Source organism: Kryptolebias marmoratus, linkage group LG15, assembly GCF_001649575.2.
Source record: "Kryptolebias marmoratus isolate JLee-2015 linkage group LG15, ASM164957v2, whole genome shotgun sequence".
Lineage (NCBI taxonomy): Eukaryota > Metazoa > Chordata > Actinopteri > Cyprinodontiformes > Rivulidae > Kryptolebias > Kryptolebias marmoratus.
The window spans coordinates 33,640,178-33,661,071 of record NC_051444.1 but is presented as its reverse complement, the minus strand read 5'-3'; the positions used below and the strand labels follow the sequence as shown (position 1 = coordinate 33,661,071).

Below are 20,894 nucleotides of genomic sequence, written 5' to 3'. Positions count from 1 at the left end.
ATATGTTCATTTTTCTTGTTAAAACTGTAAACATATTTCCTGTTTGTTGATGTTCTGAATAAAAATATAATTGGTTGCTTAAAATGTTTACACAGTAAGGTATCTGTTAAATGTGTCCAAAAATGTGGAAAAGCAACTCAGGTTTTGTTAAATGTTTGAGAAATTTTGTTCTCGCCCACTACGTTTGCTCACATCCTGTGCATCTCCTGGGGGCTAAGCCCCCCTTGTCCTTAAAACCTAGTGACGCCCCTGGTCATAACTATTCTTAATTTTAAAATACAGGCAAATGGAGAGGACATCATCACAGAGAAGGAGACGAGAAACAGGAAGTTTTACTTCAAACATCACTTGAACGTGTGCTGTCATTAAAAGGTCCGAGCTGCTTACAGGCTGACAGCCTGAGGTCAGTTTGTGATTCAGAGCAGTTTGTTTTTAATGAAAAAATATAGATAATCCATGTGTGATTAAACAAATGTCATAGTCTGAAACTGCTGTTGATTAGTTTACTCTGGTGTGAGAGTTTATAAACGCTACCCTCAAGCATGTTCACATTACAAGTTAGCATCTGGTTAGCATCAGGTTAGCTTCACGTTTGCAAAGTTAGCTCTCTCCTGCCGTCTTTATGTTAAATTACAGTGTTGTCTACTAATCTCATGACAACAATCTTGGGGTAATCATTTCTCACCGTTCCATGTTCCAACTTGGCCGTTATGCACGTTGTTTTGTCAGCCATGACGGCCCTGGTGATCATCAAAAATTTAGAATCTGAAGAGTGTTCATCTGATTCAGGAGATCCAGCCGTCAGTTCAGGTTTATACTGTTATGGTTGTATATCCATTACTCCCGCAAAGTCTTCCAGCATTTCTTTGTGTTCAAAAAAGGCTTCTTCCATTTCCACTAGTAAACAACTGGACAGCAGCTGCGTTCTTGGCCCATCGGGGCACAGCACATGTCATGAACCCAGGGTGGAACTTCGCCCAACAAATCACCAACTTTGAAAATCATTGACTAAAACGTTAAAAACAGTTTATTTAACTTTTAGGTCAGATAAATGGTCCCTGCAATATTGCGTGGATGGATGTGTTTGACTAAATAACATATATGAAATGTCAGTTTTTTAGGTTTGATTTCAGTTCAGTTTTAAAGGGGACCTATTCTGCTTCCTTGAACAAGTCAGGACAGCTCTGTGGACTGTACAAAACATGTTCATTATATTTAATACACAAAATCATTCTCAGATATTGAGATTTCTCCTGATCAGTTCTGCCTGTTTTGAGCTCATTTCAGAATGAATGGTTTTAGGGCTACATCACTTTTATGCAAATAAGCTGCTGTTGGCCACGCCACCAACTCAGTGTCCGTCTCAAAACAAAAATTTACAGAAGGATTAAACGCTATGAATCAGATGCACATTTATATCGTTATTAATTCAAACTCTGAGGATTCTGACTTTGGGACAGGGGCACTTAGCAGTTCCGAACAGACATTTGTCAAGTAGGAGAGCGGCAACAAGTGGGTCAGAAACCTGACTGGTAGCGGGTCAGAGCAGCAGCAATATAAACACATGTTCTATATTGCAGCCGACAACAAAACATTTTCCTTTTCCAGCAGACATTGTTCAGCAGTAAAACCAGCAGAACTAACCTGACGGTCTTCTTGTAATGAAGTGGGTGGAGCTCCACTTGGGTTGCTAGGTGAGGGGCTGGGCTGGGCTGGGCTTGGGGTTGCTAGGTAACGGGGATTGTGATGCAACAATCCCAAGGTTTTTGAAACAGGTCGTTTTGCAGACACGTTGTCAAAAAACGGGTGGGGGAAGGTTTTGTTGCGTTTGAACTGTTTCTAGAAGCAGTAGATACCCAAATGGAAAAACAAAAACATGCAAAAAGTGAATTTTGCATGATAGGTCCCCTTTAAGCTCTGGTGCGAAAACTACAACCCAAAGTCCAGTGACTCACTGTGCAGCTGATGGTTCGAAAAGGATCACCTGAAAAACAAACCTTTGTGCACTGTTTGGCTTTGTAAAGGGCTCTATAAATAACTGTTGATTGATTGATGAAAAAATAATCTGTGCATAACAATGTTTGAGAAAAAAACTATACAGTTAATGTTTAATTGTTTCTGACAAAAAAAAAAAAATCGACAAATGTTATTATGATAATAAAGTATTTTTTATTTGCCAATAAATTTTGCCCAAATTTTCTCCTGGGTTTTAATTAGTCATTAATCCAAAGTAAAAATCACCAAAACATTTAAAGGTCATAAAAATTAAATCAGATTTAGTAATTTCTTGATCAGTATCAGTGATAACAGCAAAAACAAAATTACTTTATAATTATAATTAAAGTTTTAAAAAGCCAGATAAAGGCTAAATAAAACAGCCTGTTGATTCTTGTGTTTCAGCTAAAAAAACATTGAAATTAAATTTAAAATTTTAACATCAATACTTATGAATAAAAATAACATGTCTGCCTTGGACTTAAATATTGTAATAAATATGTTTTAAACAAATAAAATGATAACACGTTGCTTTAAAATCTGTGCTCAAAGAAGGAAAAAGCTGACTTGTTCACTTGTGTTCTCTCGGTTTAAAAGTCATCATACAGTCAAAATTGCATACTGGTCCATGCCTAGTTGTGATATTCTTAATTATCGTAGAAGCTGATTAATTTTTTTAATGCCCTTTGTTCCCCAAACCCCAGTCATACTTTTTTTGTCTGCCTCCTGAAACAACCTTCTTGGAATGTGGATGTTTTTAATCCATACATCCATCTTCTACCACTTATCCATGGTTGGCTCATAGGAGCAACAGGTCCAGGAACGAATCCCAGACATCTCCCCAGAGAGATTCTTCAGCTCTTTCTGGGGGATCCCAAGGTTTTCTCAGGCCAGATAGAATATATAATTCCTTCAGCGTGTTCTGGGCATCCAGGAGCCATCCTTATCTGATGCCTACACCATCCCACCTGACTTTTTTCAATATGGAAGAACAGCAGCTCTAATCCAAGATCCCCTCAGAAGATGGAGGTTTTCACCCTATTTCTAAGGTTGAGCCCAGCCACACAACAAAAGAAGCCCATTTCTCTTTATTTGAATCCAGAATCTTGTTCTTTTGGTTCTGATCACCTCATGATCACGGGTGAGAGCTGGAACATAGATGGACTTCACCAGGACAGTCCGAAGCAACTTTCTAAGTACTGAGGATGAGCAGGACTGCCTTATGGTTAGGATTTGAGAACTGCTGCAGTTCCTTGACATTTGACTTGTCCCTTAGGGATAAATAAAATTATTTTTTGTAGAATTATTATTACCTTAGAATCAATATTATTTATAGTAATATTAATAATTATCACATAATTTATATGTATAATCAATTATTATAGTACCAATGTTAATTAACAATTTTGATTAAAACAAAGGGGTTAGGCAACCATAACTCTATTTGTATAACATATATAATATTGTAAAATAAAAATGCCCTGATTCTCATCTATAATTCAAAAAACACTGTTTATGTCACATTTTTGTTAGACTTACTTAAAAGCAGAATGTCAACACCTCAGTCACATCTAGTTTGTTTACTGTTTCTATAAGTGACTAAAACACAAACTTTCTGAATTCTGTTGTAATATCACCATGACAGATGATATGAACTTTAACAAAAAACTCACACAAACAGTTTTGTATCAGTCTCTGATGTGTGCAGCATACCGATCTCATGCCTCAGCATCCCCTCCAGCCAGTGCTGCCGAGCCCCAGCCAGGTTGATGGTAAGAGTAGGACGACAGCTCTCCACCACCATCACTGCCTGAGATAGCAGCTCGTCAGACAGACGGACGACAACCTGAGGACATAAACATGCAAACATGAACTTCAGCAGCTTACTGAGCTTCTTAAAATTAGTTTTGCTCTATATGCAGGGTGGGGCCGAGGCATATAGAAATGGCTGCTGTTTTATCTACAGTTTGTCACTTTGAATTAAAAAAAAAAAAATTACATACATTACTGTACATATATTAAAAAAGACCGGGATTTAGAAAGTGAATCAACACTAAACAGTGTACCACAGACATGCACCCCCAAACAGTCACCATCAACATTTAACTACAAAAACAACTGGAAACGTTCTGTAGGAATTAATGTCTGAAAGCTGTCAACAAGTTTTTTTAATCCCAGCTGATGCAACAAGGATCTTAAATTTCTTAAAAAAACATCCTGTATTTGTTGAAAATATTTATTTTTGTTTCAGAAGTACAAATTATTTACAGTTGAATACAGAAGTTTACATACACTATAAAAAGACAAGCATTGTTTTTCACACTGTCTGACGAGAAATCAGAATAAACTTTTCCCATTTTAGGTCAATACTTACATTACAATATTGCATAGACATCAGGGCAGTTCCCCTGGATTAGCAGACTGGGCCTGAGTACTTTCAGCCAGATGATTGCAAAGAGTGGCTATGGATACTGGTTCCAAAGTAGAACAGTCATCCGTTACCTCCTCTACATGGGTGACATCAAGCTGTATTCCAAAAGTGAGCGAGATGTCAACTCATTGATCCACCTCACCAAGATATACAGCAAAGACATTTGTATGTCATTTGAACTTGATAAGTGCAACCTAATGTTGTCCCAGAGAGGTGATCACTCTGGAAGGGGTTGAACTACCTGAAAGCAACATTGCAGATTTCCAGGACAGCTATAAGTATCTTGGAAACCCACAGACAAATGGCAACCAGGATGAGGCCACAAGGAAGTCAACCATAACCAAATACCTACAGAGAGTAAGGCAGGTCCTAAAAAGTCAGCTGAATGGTAAGAACTAAGCCCAAGCCATCAACACATATGTGGTACCAGTCATCAGATACCCTGCTGTTATAATAACCTGGCCAAAGGAGGAGATAGAAGCCACTGACATCAAGACAAGAAAGCTCCTCACAATGCATGGAAGGTTTCACCCTAGTTCCAGCACCCTGAGACTGTACATTAAGAGAAAGGAGGGAGGCAGAGGACTAGTGAGCATCAGAGTCACTATACAGGATGAAACAACCAAGATCCTGGAGTACATCAGGAAGAAAGCCCTTAATGATGATCTGCTAAGTGAAAGTCTCAGGCAGCAGAAACCCAATGTGGAAAAGGAGAAAGAGGAACTAATATGGAAAGACAACCACTTGCACAGGATGTACCACTTGCAGATTGAGGAAGTGGCTGATATCAACAAATCCTACCATTGGATAAAAAGGGTTGGACTGAAGGACCGCAGAGAGGAACTAATCATGGCAGCACAAGAGCAGGCCCTCAGCACACGAGCGATAGAGGCTGGGGTCTTTCATGCCAGGCAGGATCCAAGATGTAGGCTGTGTAAAGATGCCCCTGAGACAGTCCAACACATAATAGCAGGATGTAAGATGCTGGCAGGCAAAGCATACATGGAATGCCATAACCAAGTGGCTGGAATAGTGTAAAAGGGAGTGTACATTCCCAGGAGTGGTGATTGGAGCAGATCTGAAAGGACATGTTGGTGAAGGAAACAGAGGAGATAAGGAAGTGACGAAAAGGTTTGCTGTCAAGGAAAGGAACCAGGAAGGACAGATGGTGGTAATTATTGCCAAGAGGATGGAAATGGCTGTAGTCAACACCTGATTCAAAAAGAGGGAGGAACACAGGGTAACCAATAAGAGTGGAGGCAGGAGATTGAAGAAAGTAGAAAGGAAAACAGGGAGATGAAACATAGGGCCAAGAGGGAGGTAGCAAAAACAAAACAGAAGGCATATGAAGAGTTGTTCAAGAGGCTGGACACTAAGGAGGGAGAGAAGATCTTGTATTGACTAGAAAGACAAAGGGATCAGGCTTGAAAGGATGTGCAGCAGGTTAGGCTTATTAACGATAGAAATGGTAATGTTTTAACAAGTTAAGAGAGTGTGATGAGAAGATGGAAAGAGTACTTTAAGGAGCTAACGACTAAAGAGAGAAGCAAGTAGAGTCCACAGAAACAGTGGACCAGGAAATGGGCAAGATTAGTGAAAAGGAAATTTGAAAGGCTTTAAGGAGTATAACAAGGGGAAGGCAGTTGGACCAAATGACATACTAACGGAGATATGGAAATATTAAGGTGAGATGGCAGTAAGATTTTTGACTTGATTATTCAATAACATTTTTGAGAGTGAGAAAATGCCTGAGGGAGGGAGTAGAAGTGTGCTGGAGCCCATTTTTAAGAACAAGGGTGATGTACAGTGTTCTAGCAACTTATTCTGTTTATTTTGGCTACAAATATACCCACTGTCCCTCCTCTGAACATGTCTAAACCATCTCAGTCTGGCCTCTCTAAATTTATCTCCCAGTCATTCAACCTGTGCTGTACTTCTGATGACCTTATTCCTAATTCTATCCATCCTAATCACTCCCAAGGAGAACCTCAACATCTTCAGCTCTGCCACTTCCAGTTCTGTCTTCTATCTTTCTGTCAATGCCAATGTCTCCAAACCATAGAACATAGCACCACAGATCACAATGTCACCTGCAAACATCATAGTACACAGGGATTCCTGACTGACCTAATCTGTTAGTCTGTCCATCACCAGAGCAACAAGAAGGAGCTCAGAGCCGATCCTTGATGAAGTACCACCCCGACATTGAAGCTATCGTCACTCCTACAGCACATTTCATTACTATAGGTGGTAGACGGTGAAAAATCACCACATAAAACCTTCATTCAGCTGCAATTTTACTGGCTACTTTTTGTTGATTGACTAGAAATATTCTGTAAACGTTTGCTTAGAAGAACCCTATGTTATCCGTCGTCAATAACAGCTGTCTGTACTCTTGCAGAGAATGAACAGATGTGATTGAGGAGGGAGGCTGACGTTCACAGTAAGGTGTATTGTGTCACTTCCTGTTTTGCCTATTGGTAGCTTGAGTATTTTTTTTGCTTGCAGAATATTTTAAATTACTTTATTTATCGAACCTTTACAGTTTCTACATTGTAGTACACAAACGCCCTCGATACAGTTGTTTTCTACTACTGGACTGTTCTTGAGAAACCTTTTGTCTTTCAAAACCTTTTGGTTCTTATCAGTGTATTTGGGATCTGCTAGCTTCAGCTAGCATTAGCTTAGAATGCCTTGTGGTTCTCTCCCGACTCTTTCTGTTCTCACTTGCTCTGTGTGTCAGATGTTTAGCTATTCATCTACCTCCTTTAGCAATAATGGCATATGTAATAAAAGTAGTCTTATAGTAGCTTTGAAGGAAAGGCTGTATGAATTGGAGGCTCGGCTCCCCGCTGGTGAAAAACACTATTAGCTAGCTAGGTCCCTCTAGGCAGCACATAGCCACTGAGAGTAGCTTCCGTTAGAGGTCCTCCAGCAGACCCCGAGCAGACCCCGAGCAGACCCCGAGCAGCTGGGAACCCAGGCCGGCTGGGTGACAGTTCGGAGTAAGCTTAGTATTAAGGCCAAGGCCCCAGTTCACCACCAAGACATTCACATTTCAAACTGATTTTCCTCACTCAGCGACACACCTGGTGAGAAACAGACCCTGGTAATTGGTAGCTCCATTGTTTAAAATGTGGCACTAGGGACTCCAGCAACCATAGTCAAATGCATTCCAGGGGCCAGAGCAGACAACATCAAATCCTACCTGAAACTACTGACTAAGGCTATGGTTAAATACAGCAAGATTGTTATTCACATCAGCGGTAAAGACACCTAGTTACACCAATCGAAGGTTACTAAAATTAATGTTGCTTTGGTGTGTAACTTTTCAAAATTATGTCGGACTCCGTAGTTTTCTCTGGTCCCCTCCCCAACCTGATCAGCAACGACATGTTTAGTCGTATGTCGTCATTCAGCTGCAGGGTGTCCAGGTGGTGTCCTGAAAACAACGTGGGCTACATAGATAATTGGAGTGCATTTGGGGAAAACCTGGTCTGATGCGGAGAGATGGCATCCATCCCACTTTGGGTGGAGACGCTTTTCTTTCTAGCAATTTGGCCAATTTTGTTAGTAATCCAACTTACTGACAACCAAGGGTCTAGTCCAGGAAGTGGAGTTGTAGTCTTACCCACCTCTCTGCTGCTTCTCCTCTGTTACCCACCCAAACTCAGTGAAACACTGTCAGATAACCCACTGCCCAAATTAAATGAACCAAAAATCTTTAGGAAAATAAATCACAAAAATCTTATAAAAATAAACAGTTACTTTACCAGAACAAATAAATGTATTAATCTGGATTACTGAACATAAAATCCTTCTCCTTTAAGTGTCTGTTAGTTAATGATTTGATAACTGATTATCACATTGATTTATTTTGTCTTACAAAAACCTGGCTACAACAGGTTTTGCTAGTATAAATGAATCAAAATTAAATTAACACGTTACTAGGTAAAGGTGGAGGAGTAGCTGCTATTTTTCAGTCAGGCATATTTATTAATCCAAAATCAAATTTTAATAATTGTTTTTGAGTCTTTGACCCTCAGTGTTTCTCATCCAAAATGGAAATCAGAAAAAACACTTTTACTTGTTGTATCTCATCTGCCAGGGCCTTATTTTCAATTTTTGAAAACAGGGAAGAAACATTTGTGTTTGGACTGTTTTTGTCATATTGAACATTCAGATCTGTCAAAAATTAAGCTTCATCCAAACCATCAACATGTCTGCTGGATCCAATCTCAACCAGACTGTTCAAAGAGGTACTTCCCCTTATTAATATCCCCATTTTGGATCTGCTTAATTTTTCTATAATGACTGGGTATGTATCACAGAGCTTTAAGGTTTCATTATTAACCCTTTACTTGAGAAACATGATATTGATTCAGGAGTTCTGGCCAATTACAGACCTATATCTAACCTCCCATTCATCTGAAAGTGTTTTGATAAAATAGTTGAAAACCAAATGTGTGAACAACTGGACAGAAATAATCAGTTTGAGGAGTTCCAGTCAGGGTGTAGAGCTCATCATAGATCAGAAATAGCACTGGTGAGAGTTACATATATCTTATGGCCTCAGACAGTGGACTTGTGTCCATACTTGTCCTGATAGATCTCAGTACGGCATTTGATACAGTTGGTCACAATAATCTATTACAGAGGCTTGAACGTGATATTGGAATTACAGAAACAGCTCTAAAATGGTTTAAACCATATTTATTTAATATATTCAAGTTTGTTAATGTAAACAATAAATGCTTTTCATACACCAAAGTTTGTCATGGAGTTCCTTAGGGTTCAGCACATGGACCAATGCTCTTTACTTTTTATATGCTTCCATTAGGTAAAGTTATTGATATCAACAAATCCTATCAGTGGGTAGAAAGGACTGGACTGAAGAACAGCACACAAGCACCACTAATCATGGCAGCACAAGAGCAATAAAGGCCTGTGTCTATCATACCAGGCAGGACCCAAGATGCAAGCTGCGCAAAGATGAGACAGTCCAGCACATAATAGTGGGATGTAAGATGCAGGCAGGTGAAGCTTACATGAAACACCATAACCAAGTGGCTGGAATAGTGTACAGGACCATCTGCACAGTGTATAGACTGAAAGTCCCACAGTCAAAATGGGAGACTCCGCCTAAGGTGATAGAGAATGGCAGGGTTAAGATACTGTGGGACTTCCAGATCCAGACTGACAAACAGGTGAAGGCTAACCAATCAGACATTGTGTTGGTTGACAAGCTACAGAAGAAAGTAGGTGGTGATAGATGTAGCGGTCCTAAGTGTCTGTAACATCAGAAAGAAGGAACACAAGAAGCTGGAGCCAAGGCTGAAAGAGGAAATAGAGAAGTTGTGGAAAGTCAAGGCCTCAGTGGTACCAGTGGTCATCGGATCACTTGGTGCTGTGGCCCCCAAACTGGAGGAGAGGCTCCAACAGATCACAGGAACAACCTCAGAAATCTCTGTCCAGAAGAGCCCCATCCTAGGAACAGCTAAGATACTGAAGAGAACCCTCAAGCTCCCAGGCCTCTGGTTAAGGGACCGAGCTTCAAGTGAAAAGTGGACCTGCCCTTGTGGAACAAATAGGGCGAGATGGAAATTTATCTTTTATATTTATAAAAGATAAATTTCCATCTGCCCTGTGTGTTTCAGATTACTCACCTCTCCCACGCAGCCCTCCTTCTGCAGGTATTTACGTACAGCTGCCCAGACTTGACTTTTTGGTAGAATGCTGCCACCGGTCAACTCCTCAAAGTTTTCATAAGACTCAAATTTCCTCATGACACACTCCATGATTCCAACTGCCTGCAGGTAAGCACAAACTTCAATCAACTGAATCAATCAGTTAGCCAGTCAATCAATCAGGTCTATATTTGCAGAACACAAAGTATTTCACAGAAAGTACAACAAACAAAAAAACAATTTAGAAAAATAACAACCCCAATGATTATTAAAATACCTATATATATATAAGAAAACAGACAGGGCATACACACACATATATATGGTAGTAAAAACCGACCTACCTACCTACATATATATGCTCAAATTCTCTGATTTTCCATTGTTTTCTTTAGTTTAGTACTCTTAGTTGCACTATCCTTCCTAACCTTTGTGGTATGGAGGACCAAAACTGACATAATCAAAAATAATAAAAAAAAAAGCCTCAAAAAATAAATAAAAGGCCAAATAAATAAATACGCTTAAAATGCACCAATTAATTTTAAAAAAGGACAACTTTACCCCATGTTTTATAATTTAACTGACATTCTCATTCATTTTTTTTTGTTTAGTTTCAACAAGTGAAATTTTTTTAAGCACATTTTTAAACTGTACTGTTTATAAAAATATACATATTTTATTTTTCCTTTTCCTTATAGATGCATTTTTGTCTCTTTAATTTATGAATTTATTTAGTTTTTTATTATTTATTTTATTTATTTATTTTTATTAAGTCTTTATTTCCATGTGTTGTTTTTACATTTTTCTGTCTCCTCTTATTAATTTACCGTATGCATTTCTACCTTGTTATGCAAATAAGGTGGACTGCCCTTCTTGGTCCAACTCCTCTACTATTGGTCTATAAACAGGAAGAAGCAGGATCCATGTGTAGATTGATTGTGCATGCCTGCGCTTTTGGCCGTTTTAGGAGAACGCCTTATTTGATAGGAAGTGAAGTCCTAGCAGAGATGTCTCAGACAGATCCTGCTTCTTCCTGTTTGTTGACCAATAGGAGAGGAGCTGGACCAAGTAAGGCAGTCCACCTTATTTGCATAATAAGACAAACGCATACGGTAAAGTAAAAACAGGAGACGGAAACAAAAAGACTTGTGTGTAAATAAATAAATAAATTGATTAATTAAAGAGACACAAATGCATCTATAAAGGAATAGGAACAAATAAAAAATATATATTTTTAAAAACAGTACGATTTAAATTATTTTCTTAAAAATTTGACTTGTTGGAACTAAATTGAAAAAATAATTAAGAATGTCAATTAAATTATAAAACATGGGGTAAAGTTCTCCTTTTGTAAATTAATTGGTGCATTTTAAGCATATTTATTTTTTTAGCCCAGTGGTTCCCAAAGTGTGGGGTGTGCCACTTTTTTTTTTGGGGGGGGGGGGATTGATGATAGCAAAGTTGAATATTGTTACAAATTAAATAAAAAAGAAATGTTTGAAATAACACTGACATCAAAGAATACTCTTCTATAGTACAGAACTAAGAAAAACAGTTACACAAAAGTGTTTGACTGTAAAGATGGTTTGTAGTTTTTGTTGCAACCTGAAGTGTGAAATAAACTTCAGTGGAGTTTGAAAACAAAATGTGTATAGGTTTGTGTCTAGTTGAACAATGTGTGTTGATTTTTTTTCTTTTTTTTNGGGGGGGGGGGGTCATTGTAATCCATAGGGGGGCCCCAGAAGAAAATCTTTGGGAACCACTGGTTTAGCCTATTATTTATTCATTAATTGAGGCTTTTATATATTACTGCTTTTATTTTTGATTATGTCAGTTTTGGTCCTCCATATATTGCACTATACAGTATAATGTGAGCTCTATCTTTCTGTTCTTTGTGCAGCTGAGTTTTAAAGCTTTTAAAATGATTTTTTTTTCTTCTTCAGGAGAGATGAGTTTCACTATAAACCAGTTCAACACAACTGGGCTTTGATTATGTTCACTGAATAAAACCTGAAACTCCACTCAGAGATGAGGGAACTAAAATGGTCAACGTGATCTTTCTTTGTTAGTCATTGTTTCTTCTTCAGTCTGTGTGTATTCACATGGAGAAAAGAAAGGTCTTTTTATACGGAAGTTGACACTTCTTTCAAGTAAAAAAGGACACTGGATATTCTGACACTTTACCAGTTTGAATGAATTGATAGGAGTGGCAACAAAATGGACCAGCAGGCAGTAAATATCTGCCTGCTGTTTAGGTTGTGTCAGGAAAATTTTAAAACTTATCACTTGTAGACTAGAGAAGTTTATTTAGCTTGAATTTTGTTCTAAAACATGACAATCACTTCTCAAACATATGCAAAGCAGACAAATAAATTTATCTAAATATTATTAAATCCAATATCAACAGTTTAACTAATTTCTTAGTAAATCCAGTCAAAATAAACTATAAAACCATCTACGAACATTTCTGTTTTGAACTGAGAGAAAAACACTCAAACTTTGGTCATGTTTTTCAGAAGATGAAATCTATTGTTTTCGCTCACAATACTGTTGGTATTTGCCTATTTCTATATGTCTGTAGCATTAGCAAAAAATCTCAAGAATGTTTTAATGCAACTCTCACAGAGAAAGAAAATTATAACAACCATATTTACAGATACTGACTTAATTTTAGTGTTGCAGTAGCTGAGAGTCACATCCAACATAAACACCAAGGGCTAACTAACTGCACAAGATCTGTTTTTAAACTGGCATTAACTATTGGTGTCTGTCTGTCTGTTAGCAAAATATCTCTTGTTCCACTGGGCAAGTTTTGATAAAAGCTAATAGAAAACATTCATTGGGTGCACAACAACTTCTTAAGTTTTGGATTTCATCCAGTTCAAGATGGTTGTCACAGCTAATTTACATTAGGAAACAAAGATTGTTGTAAGTCAGCAAGGTTAACAGGTGTTGAGCTAAAATTTGAGTGATTCACAACACATACTCTTAGCACTACACATTGCACAACATTTTTGCTTAAAACTGGCATTATCTGTTAGTGTCAACATTTTCAATCTGTTAGCAAAATATCTCATGAACCATGAGACAGATTTCACTGAAATTCTTATACAATAAACACTGGATGTGCATCTGCAACTGATTTAACATTTAGAGTCAACCAAATTCATAATGATCACCACAGCTACCAGCACAAAAATGGCTACAACTTAGTCAAACCTACACATACTAAGTTAAGATTTGTGGTGTGGGCCTGAGAGTCATTCACAACACATTCTGAGCACTAGCACATCTGGAAAGATCTCCCAATATCACAGATTATGCCTAACTTTATTTTCTGTCAAAAGTCTGACCAAAAATGGCTACAAACTCATCATTTCTCATCACAAGATGATTCTAGTCTAAAATTCTGTAATGAAATGCTACAGACAATATGCATTCTTTCAAGGAATGCTAGGCCTTTAATTTATTACATAATTTTTCTGAAAATAAAAACAGAAATTTCATTTTTATGACATCAACTTTGAGGCTGGTTTGTCGGATGTTTAACTCGAACCCACCTGCTCCAGGAAGAGGCCAGAACCCTCTTTGTACTTGTCCAAAACATTCCTTGGTTCAGGCTGCATATACTCAAACTGAGGCTCATACTTGTAGTCAGACTGGAAGAAGGCCTGCTTCTCCTGCTCCAGGTTCAGAGGTCTGAGGGCAACTAGCACACACGGCCGGGTGGGAGTGGGAAGCGTTGGGTCCCCTGCTCCTTTAGCTATGTGAGGCATGGAGGTGGCAGGTCTCATCTGCCCCCTGCAGACTCGCGACCCCAAAGGGTAGTTAATGGAGCGAGTGCTTTCACTGCGCCGCATCCAGCTGCCCCCTCCAAGGCTGGGGCTGGTCAGGCTGCGAGATGGGGGGGAGGGGGTAGCCCATCCACTGCGCCAAGGAGGCTGAAGGATTTTCCTGTGCACCACGTGGTCCTGAGAATCTCGCAGGTGCTGTGGTGTCATCTCCATGCTGAGGGGACGGCGGAGCAGTGGCCTCTTCTCTGCCCCCTGGTGGCTGCTCTTTGGGCCCAGGAAACCATTGCAGGACACCCTCTCCTTCTTAGGTGGATGACTTTTTCTGGTTGCTGGGTTTGTGGCAGAGCTGCTGGAAGTTTTGGGCTGATCCACTGGGACATCTGGCTCCAACAGGTCCCTGGCACTTTCATCCTTGACCTGATCCATGAAGACTTCACCTGAGTCCAACACCATCACCACAGTCACTGCACCTTGAACTGCATACAGAACAAAAAGATGAATGCACTGCTGACTTTCTAATCATGTTATAAACTTCACATTACTTCTACAGAACTGGTGTTCTGTGGAATGTTTGGAACAGGTTTTTAATATCCTTAGTTTAAAGAAATAGAGTTTAATTCTAAATGAACTCACGAACCATTGGCTAGTCAAACAGGGCCAAGACAAAAGTGGATTACTGCTTTCTTAACCTTCTGACAATCCACCAAAAATGCCTAAAACACCTGGAATAGGTATACCCAAATTAAATTAGATGATGTTCTTGAACACTTTGGAGTACATGCAAATGCTTGGTTTTCAGTAAAAGGAACATTCTAAATTTGTAACCTCAGTAGTGAAAATACTGTAAGTAGTATGTAGTTTTAGAAATTTGAACACCCATTTTTCTTTTGCCTGGATTTTTCTCTTTTTAAAAATGTAGCTGCACATGGAGAAATGGAGAAAAACATTGGAAAACCAAATGAGGTAATAAAACCAAGTTTTACATATTGCCAGTTCAAATGATAATAAAATAATAGCACAAAAAATTACAATTCTAGACATGTTCTTCTATTGGTATGTTTAAGCATTATCTAAAGTCTTCATCTGTAGTTTCCAGATCTCTTCAGGTTTTCATACCTAGCCTACCCCATGTAGAGAAAGTGTTATCCAATAACAATAGAGGTAAAATAGGATTTCCTGCAAGCAAAGCCCTGACAGAGTGTGCACGCAGCCCAAAATAGTGTCTAAATTGAACCCAGATTTTAAGACAGTTGTCCATTATCCCATTCTTAGTGTAACTCGAAGTAGAGGAGTAAGGAGCTGAGTATAGTAAAGCTGTCAATGCTACCAGATGAGCAAAATTTGTTTACTTACCCACCCTTGATGGGGAAATGCATTCTTCTTATTCTAAACCCAATAACTTGTGAGTTCTTATATTTGTTGTCCAATAATAATAATAATCTAAGAAGTTGCGTAGTGCCATTCCACCAAGAGCTTCAGCACTCTGTAAGACTTGACAGCACAGCCTGGGTGGCTTCTTGCTCCAAATAAGAATGCAAAAAAAGTAATAATAAGACTTTTGACCTTGTGGAAAAAAAAGGGAGAAAGATTGGAATACATTGAAATAGATATAAGAAGTGTGGGAAAACATTAATTTTGATGGCATCTGTTGGAGCCTATTAAGAATTAAATGAATTTATTTATTGCTAAATTCATTTCCTCAGATGTAAGGCCATGTGAATGGTAGATCTATTGTTGTATATTTATTTATGTATTTATTTATTTATTTGTTTTGCTTAGACCCTCCTCCTCCTCCTTGTCAGTCAGCCTCCTGCAGTGATTAACAGGCAGAAACAGCTGCTGGGGCAGCTCTGATTGTTTGGTGAAGGAGTGAGGAGTGAAATGGTTTTTGTACCGCAAATTAACATTTTTCTTGAAGTCAAATCAGAGGCTATTTTTGTGTTGTTAATTTTGAGAGTAAAAGAAACTCCTTGGAAACAGGAAGAGTCTCCGCGAGTGCTTTTTGTTCATTTTAAGTGAGTCGAAAACCTCCTCCTGCGGGACTACTCTGGCATTTTTGGATTCTGGAACTTTTGGGATGCGAGAGTGGCCTCTACAGCATCATTTCTATCAGCCACACAAAGATTTAGGAGGGACCACTGCTCAAAACCAAGTTTCATTAGCATAAGCAGAGAGCAATTAAAAATTAAAATTAAAAAAATAAAAAGTTTAACCATTGCATCAGCTATGTGAAATCCAATATAGACAAAACCAGAACCTGAACATCTTGAAATGATAAATGATTCAGCACTGCTTTTTTCTATTTTTAACAGCAAATACCTCACTTTTGCAAAGAATAAGTTTGTATCCCAAAATTTTACCAAATACATCTAGGACTGAAAAGGATAGAGTGTGACAGGTCAGACAGGAGTAGTAGGTCAACCGCATACAGGGCTACCTTTAACCATTTCCAGTTTAGCTGCCTATATTGTGATGAGACTATAAATCAATGGACAGAGGCTCAATTATGATGATAAATAAAAGATGACTTCATGGACATTCTTGCCTTGTAGAGCACTATAAATAAAATTATTCAGAGTTTGTGATTTTTCTTCTGATAGCTTCTTATATAATCCTGAGAATTTTTTTTCTCTGAACCCAAATTATCCAAAATTGAACAAGATAATCCCACTCTACTCTGTCAAACATTGTTTCAGTGTTGAGTGCAATTAAACAGTCCCTCCAGGATTTCGCGGGCACTTTTTGTGATTGTTGCGAGCTAAAATGCCTGATTTTGCGGGGCATTTTCCTAAAAGTTGCGATTTTTTTTTTTTACTAAAATCAATAAGTAACCATAAATTTTAATATATAAACCAAAAATACTTCCTAGTTTTGTAAGATAATTCCCAACAAACATTGACATTCTCAAAAGGTGCTTTATTTGAGAACTTTGATAGCTTATAAACTGACATTCATGACCATTGCTGTTTCGGGTCAGCTCACGGCTGACCCGAAACAGGAACGCTAATGTTGGCCAGCCGTTCTCTGCCGGCCCCTTCTCTCATACGCGGTGGTTCACTTAGGGACTGCTGGCCGACATTAGTGTTCCTGTTTCGGGTCAGCCATGAGCCAGACGCCGCTAACTCAGCGGAGCGCGAATATCCAAAATTCAACTTAAAACTAACTTCACTGCGGTGTTTTGCTGAAATCATTGTGGGCAAATGTGAAGCATTAGCGCACATTTTGGCTTCGGTCGCTGCTCCTGCACGCTCACGGCATTCTGATGTTAACAGGAAGTGACATCACGTGTCTTCTTCGTGAGTTTTTTGGGGTTATTTTGTATTCCACGCTACACAAACCCACAAAGAAGATACTAGATCGCAGAAACAGTGGCGAATCACTTTAGAAACAATAAATATTGGGTTAAAGTTGCGGGAAAGTTGCAGCGTATGGGCAAAGTTGCAAAAAATTGCAATTTTGCGGGATTTGCTTGATTTTGCGTTAATAGTTGCGATCGCAACATCGAGATATCCTGGAGGGTCTGATTAAAGCCTCAGGTAAAGTAGTTGCGGAGGGGTTACAAACCTATGAAATACTTTATGGAGATTAGAAAACGAGTGCACATTGCAGATAAACCCAGTATGATCTAAAGATATAATTGAGGGGTAAACTGCATCAAAGTGAATGGCTACTAACTTCACCAGCAATTTGAGGTTAACTTTTAACAAGCTAATAGCATGATACAAACTGCATAATAATGATCTTTACCTTTATTTTAAAAAGCAACAAGATAAAAACCTGGTTCAAGGTTTGGGGTAGCATGCCTGTAGTAAAATAGTCAATAATCATCTCTAACAGGAATGGGGTCCGCTGCTTCCAAAACATTTTGTAAAATTAATATGGACAGCCATCCTTGACCTGGGTTTTTACAACTTTGTAAATAACTGACTGGAGTCTCGAGCTCTATTGCAGTGATAAGACAGTCCAGTTCCTTGGCCAGATTCTTATTCAGAGAAGGTGTTAAAGCCACTGAGGAAGGTGATTAGATGTGCAGAAATATGAGAGCAATCAGATGATTACAGCTTCTTATTAATTTCTAATGGGTCTGATGATACTCCGGACCCAGTTTTAACTTGGTATCAGCTGGGATACAGATCTTTCTTGCAGCTGATGAACCAGTAATTTACTTGTCTTATGCCCCTGTTCAAAACATTTGATTCTCAAGTCGAGTAAAAGTTCAGTTGTATTCTGTGATGTGATAAGATCATATTTGACTTGCATTCGTCCTTTATATGCATGTGGCTGTTTTATTGTTGCATATAAAAAAAATCAAAAAACCCAATGCACTTAGATCACTTCGCTAGTTTCTCTCTACTAGGTTTTCTTTGTTGGGCCTATAAGAAAAAAATCTCCACTCTTATAAAAGCCTTCAATGCTTCCCACAGCATGGAGGCTGTCACTTTTGGAGTGAAAAAAAAGTCTAGGAGTACATTTGTCAAGACACTATGGTGGTCTTACATTAGCAAATTTCTGTAAATAAATGTTCATGAAGACTGAAGCATGGTCCAAGACTACAAAAGTCATATTTACAGTCTGAAATTGACAAAAACAGCCTGCTATCAACTTGAAAAACAAAACAAAACAAAGAACAACAACAATAATGGAAAAAAAAATAAAAACATTAACCCCATTAGGTCAGCTGTGCCATCAATCTACACCATTCTAAACAAAATAGGAGTGGAAATGGGCAAAATTCACTTTAGTTATCAGTGTCCTGTACCATAGGCCATTGATGAGCCTGAAAAGCGGCTTAACAAACTACTTAATGAGTAGCAGCTGCCAACACAGGAAGGCACTAAGCTAAGTCGAGGCCAATTATTTAAAACTGACTTTTTGGCTGTCTCCACTTGTGCTGCTTCGACCTGGAAGCCTTTTAAAGACATAAAGCAAAGTGTAACAACATATTTATTTTGTTAAGCTCGAACATTTTTTACCACGATAATGTAAAACTGCAATCTGATCACATCAGCTTTTCCTCTAGCATTATTCAAGGGGGAGCTCCACCCACCCAATGAAGGTCTTGGCATGTAATAAATTAATAAATGTCTTTACATGTTTGCACATTACCAATGCACTGCAGCTGGGGGAGATACCAAAGCCAATAAATCATTACACACCCAGAGTTTGAACAGTGGTTGGGTGATAGACTGATGATGGCCAATGGAAAATTTTTAGCCTAACAACCAGCAACTGGCAATTTATTAACGCATGTGTCTTTAAATGGGTATTTTTTGTTTGTTTGTTTGTTTTGTTTTTAAAGAGGTGCGAACAGGGGAATCCTTATTTTTGTACAAGTAATGAAGCCAGTTGCTTGTGCCTAAAACGTTAACGTTAAGTCATTAATTACTTTGGTTTTAAAACAATGAGTTACTCAAAATGTCAAGAAATTTAAACCAGATCTGAGCAGCCTGATCTGAGCTTAAATCAAAAGTTACAGGCAAATTTATCACACTGACAACATACATGGTTCACTTCTAACATGTCCATATTGTTCCAACAAGTAATGTTTTTGAAAGACGGAACCTGCAGGGAAAATATCTTTAAACGCCTTATTTTCCTGACAAACTGCAGTACCTTAATGCTAAAATATCAGTGAATAAGCACTGATAAAAAAACTGGGGGTTGAAACCCATAGAGCTTCTCCATCAGTGTGACACACCTCAGCCTGCGGTGCATCATGACACAGCCAGAAATCAGGGATTAGAGTGCCAAAAATGAAGATAGTTGCCACAGGCAGCTTTTACTAAAAATGATCAAATTTTCTTGATGGGAAGACAGAACTTGGGAGAATCGTCAAATTCATTTGATGGGTTCGGCGGTCAACAATCAAACTGTGTGGTTACAGGAGCTGAATCGCAAATTGGACTGAATTGCAGTTCTGGAACTCATAATATGGGTTACATCTTGAGGAACTTGCTCACTCGAATCAGGCTGAATGGACCTGAAATTTGGCTGTTTGGATTCGCCATTGAGAAGTATCAGCAAGACTTTCAAGGCTTACAGAAAACAAGTCTGCCTGAACCAAAACAATTACTGTTTGTGAATTTGGCTCCCCTAGGCTGACCTTGGTCAGCTATCTTCAAATTCCTAAACAAGATGCTCTGCTCCCTCTGCCTAAGGACATCTGTGGATCTGCTCTGGGCTGGCTGATAAACATTCCATCACATTATCATTATGGACCTCTAAAGTCTCTACAAACACACACGCACACTCATACAACACACACCACACTGCCTCCCACCGCCTCTACACACACACACACACGCACACTTTCTGCTGTTTCTGAGTCATCTCTGTTATCCCACTCCCCCCTTCCCTATCTTAGTATTTTCAGACCCTCCAAGATTTCGAGATGTTGCAATCGCAACTATTAACGCAAAATCAAGCAAACTCCGCAAAATAGCAACTTTTCGCAATTTTGACCCGAAACAGGAACGCTAATGTCGACCAGTGAACCGCCGCACGTGAGAGAAGGGCCGTCAGAGAACGGCTGGCCAACATTAGCGTTCCTGTTTTGGGTCAGCCGTGAGCTAGACGCCGCTAACTCCCTGGAGTGCGAATATTCAATATCTAACTTAAAACTAACTTCACTGCGGCAAACCAGTTTCCTACCCAGCTGCACGAGAGTGGGGGGAAGCTGTTTTGCATAGGGCTGTAACTATCGAGAATTTCAATAATCGATTAATCGGGCGATTATTTTCTTGATTAATCGATTAATCGGTCGTCTTGGAATTCATTCATTCAGTCATTCATTTTGGCCCACATAAAAAGTTATCTGTATGTAAAGGAGTAGGTTGATGTAAAACTTTTACTACTTTCTTATTTTTAAATAAATCAATATAAATTCAATTCAACTTTATATACTTAGCTCTCAAGCAGAAAATAACAATAGCTTATTTACCACCCGTGTTTCACATCTCTAAAAAACTTACAACTAAATCAATTAAA

The 20,894-nt window shown here is 38.7% G+C and overlaps 1 protein-coding gene across 2 annotated transcripts in view; it reads right to left on the bottom strand.

The window, feature by feature from the left end:
- Positions 1 to 20,894, bottom strand: part of LOC108250636 (uncharacterized protein KIAA0895-like) — a 43,237-nt gene that overhangs the window by 19,618 nt on the left and 2,725 nt on the right. The window contains exons 2-4 of one of the 2 annotated variants that reach the window (XM_017440612.3): positions 13,674 to 14,383; positions 10,093 to 10,236; positions 3,709 to 3,841 (exon numbers count right to left, since the gene is read on the bottom strand). In XM_017440612.3, coding sequence (XP_017296101.1) covers positions 3,709 to 3,841; positions 10,093 to 10,236; positions 13,674 to 14,360 — 964 coding nt within the window. In that variant the 5' untranslated portion in view covers positions 14,361 to 14,383. The remainder of the gene's footprint in view (positions 1 to 3,708; positions 3,842 to 10,092; positions 10,237 to 13,673; positions 14,384 to 20,894) is intronic. The other variant, XM_037979979.1, reaches the window with a different exon arrangement.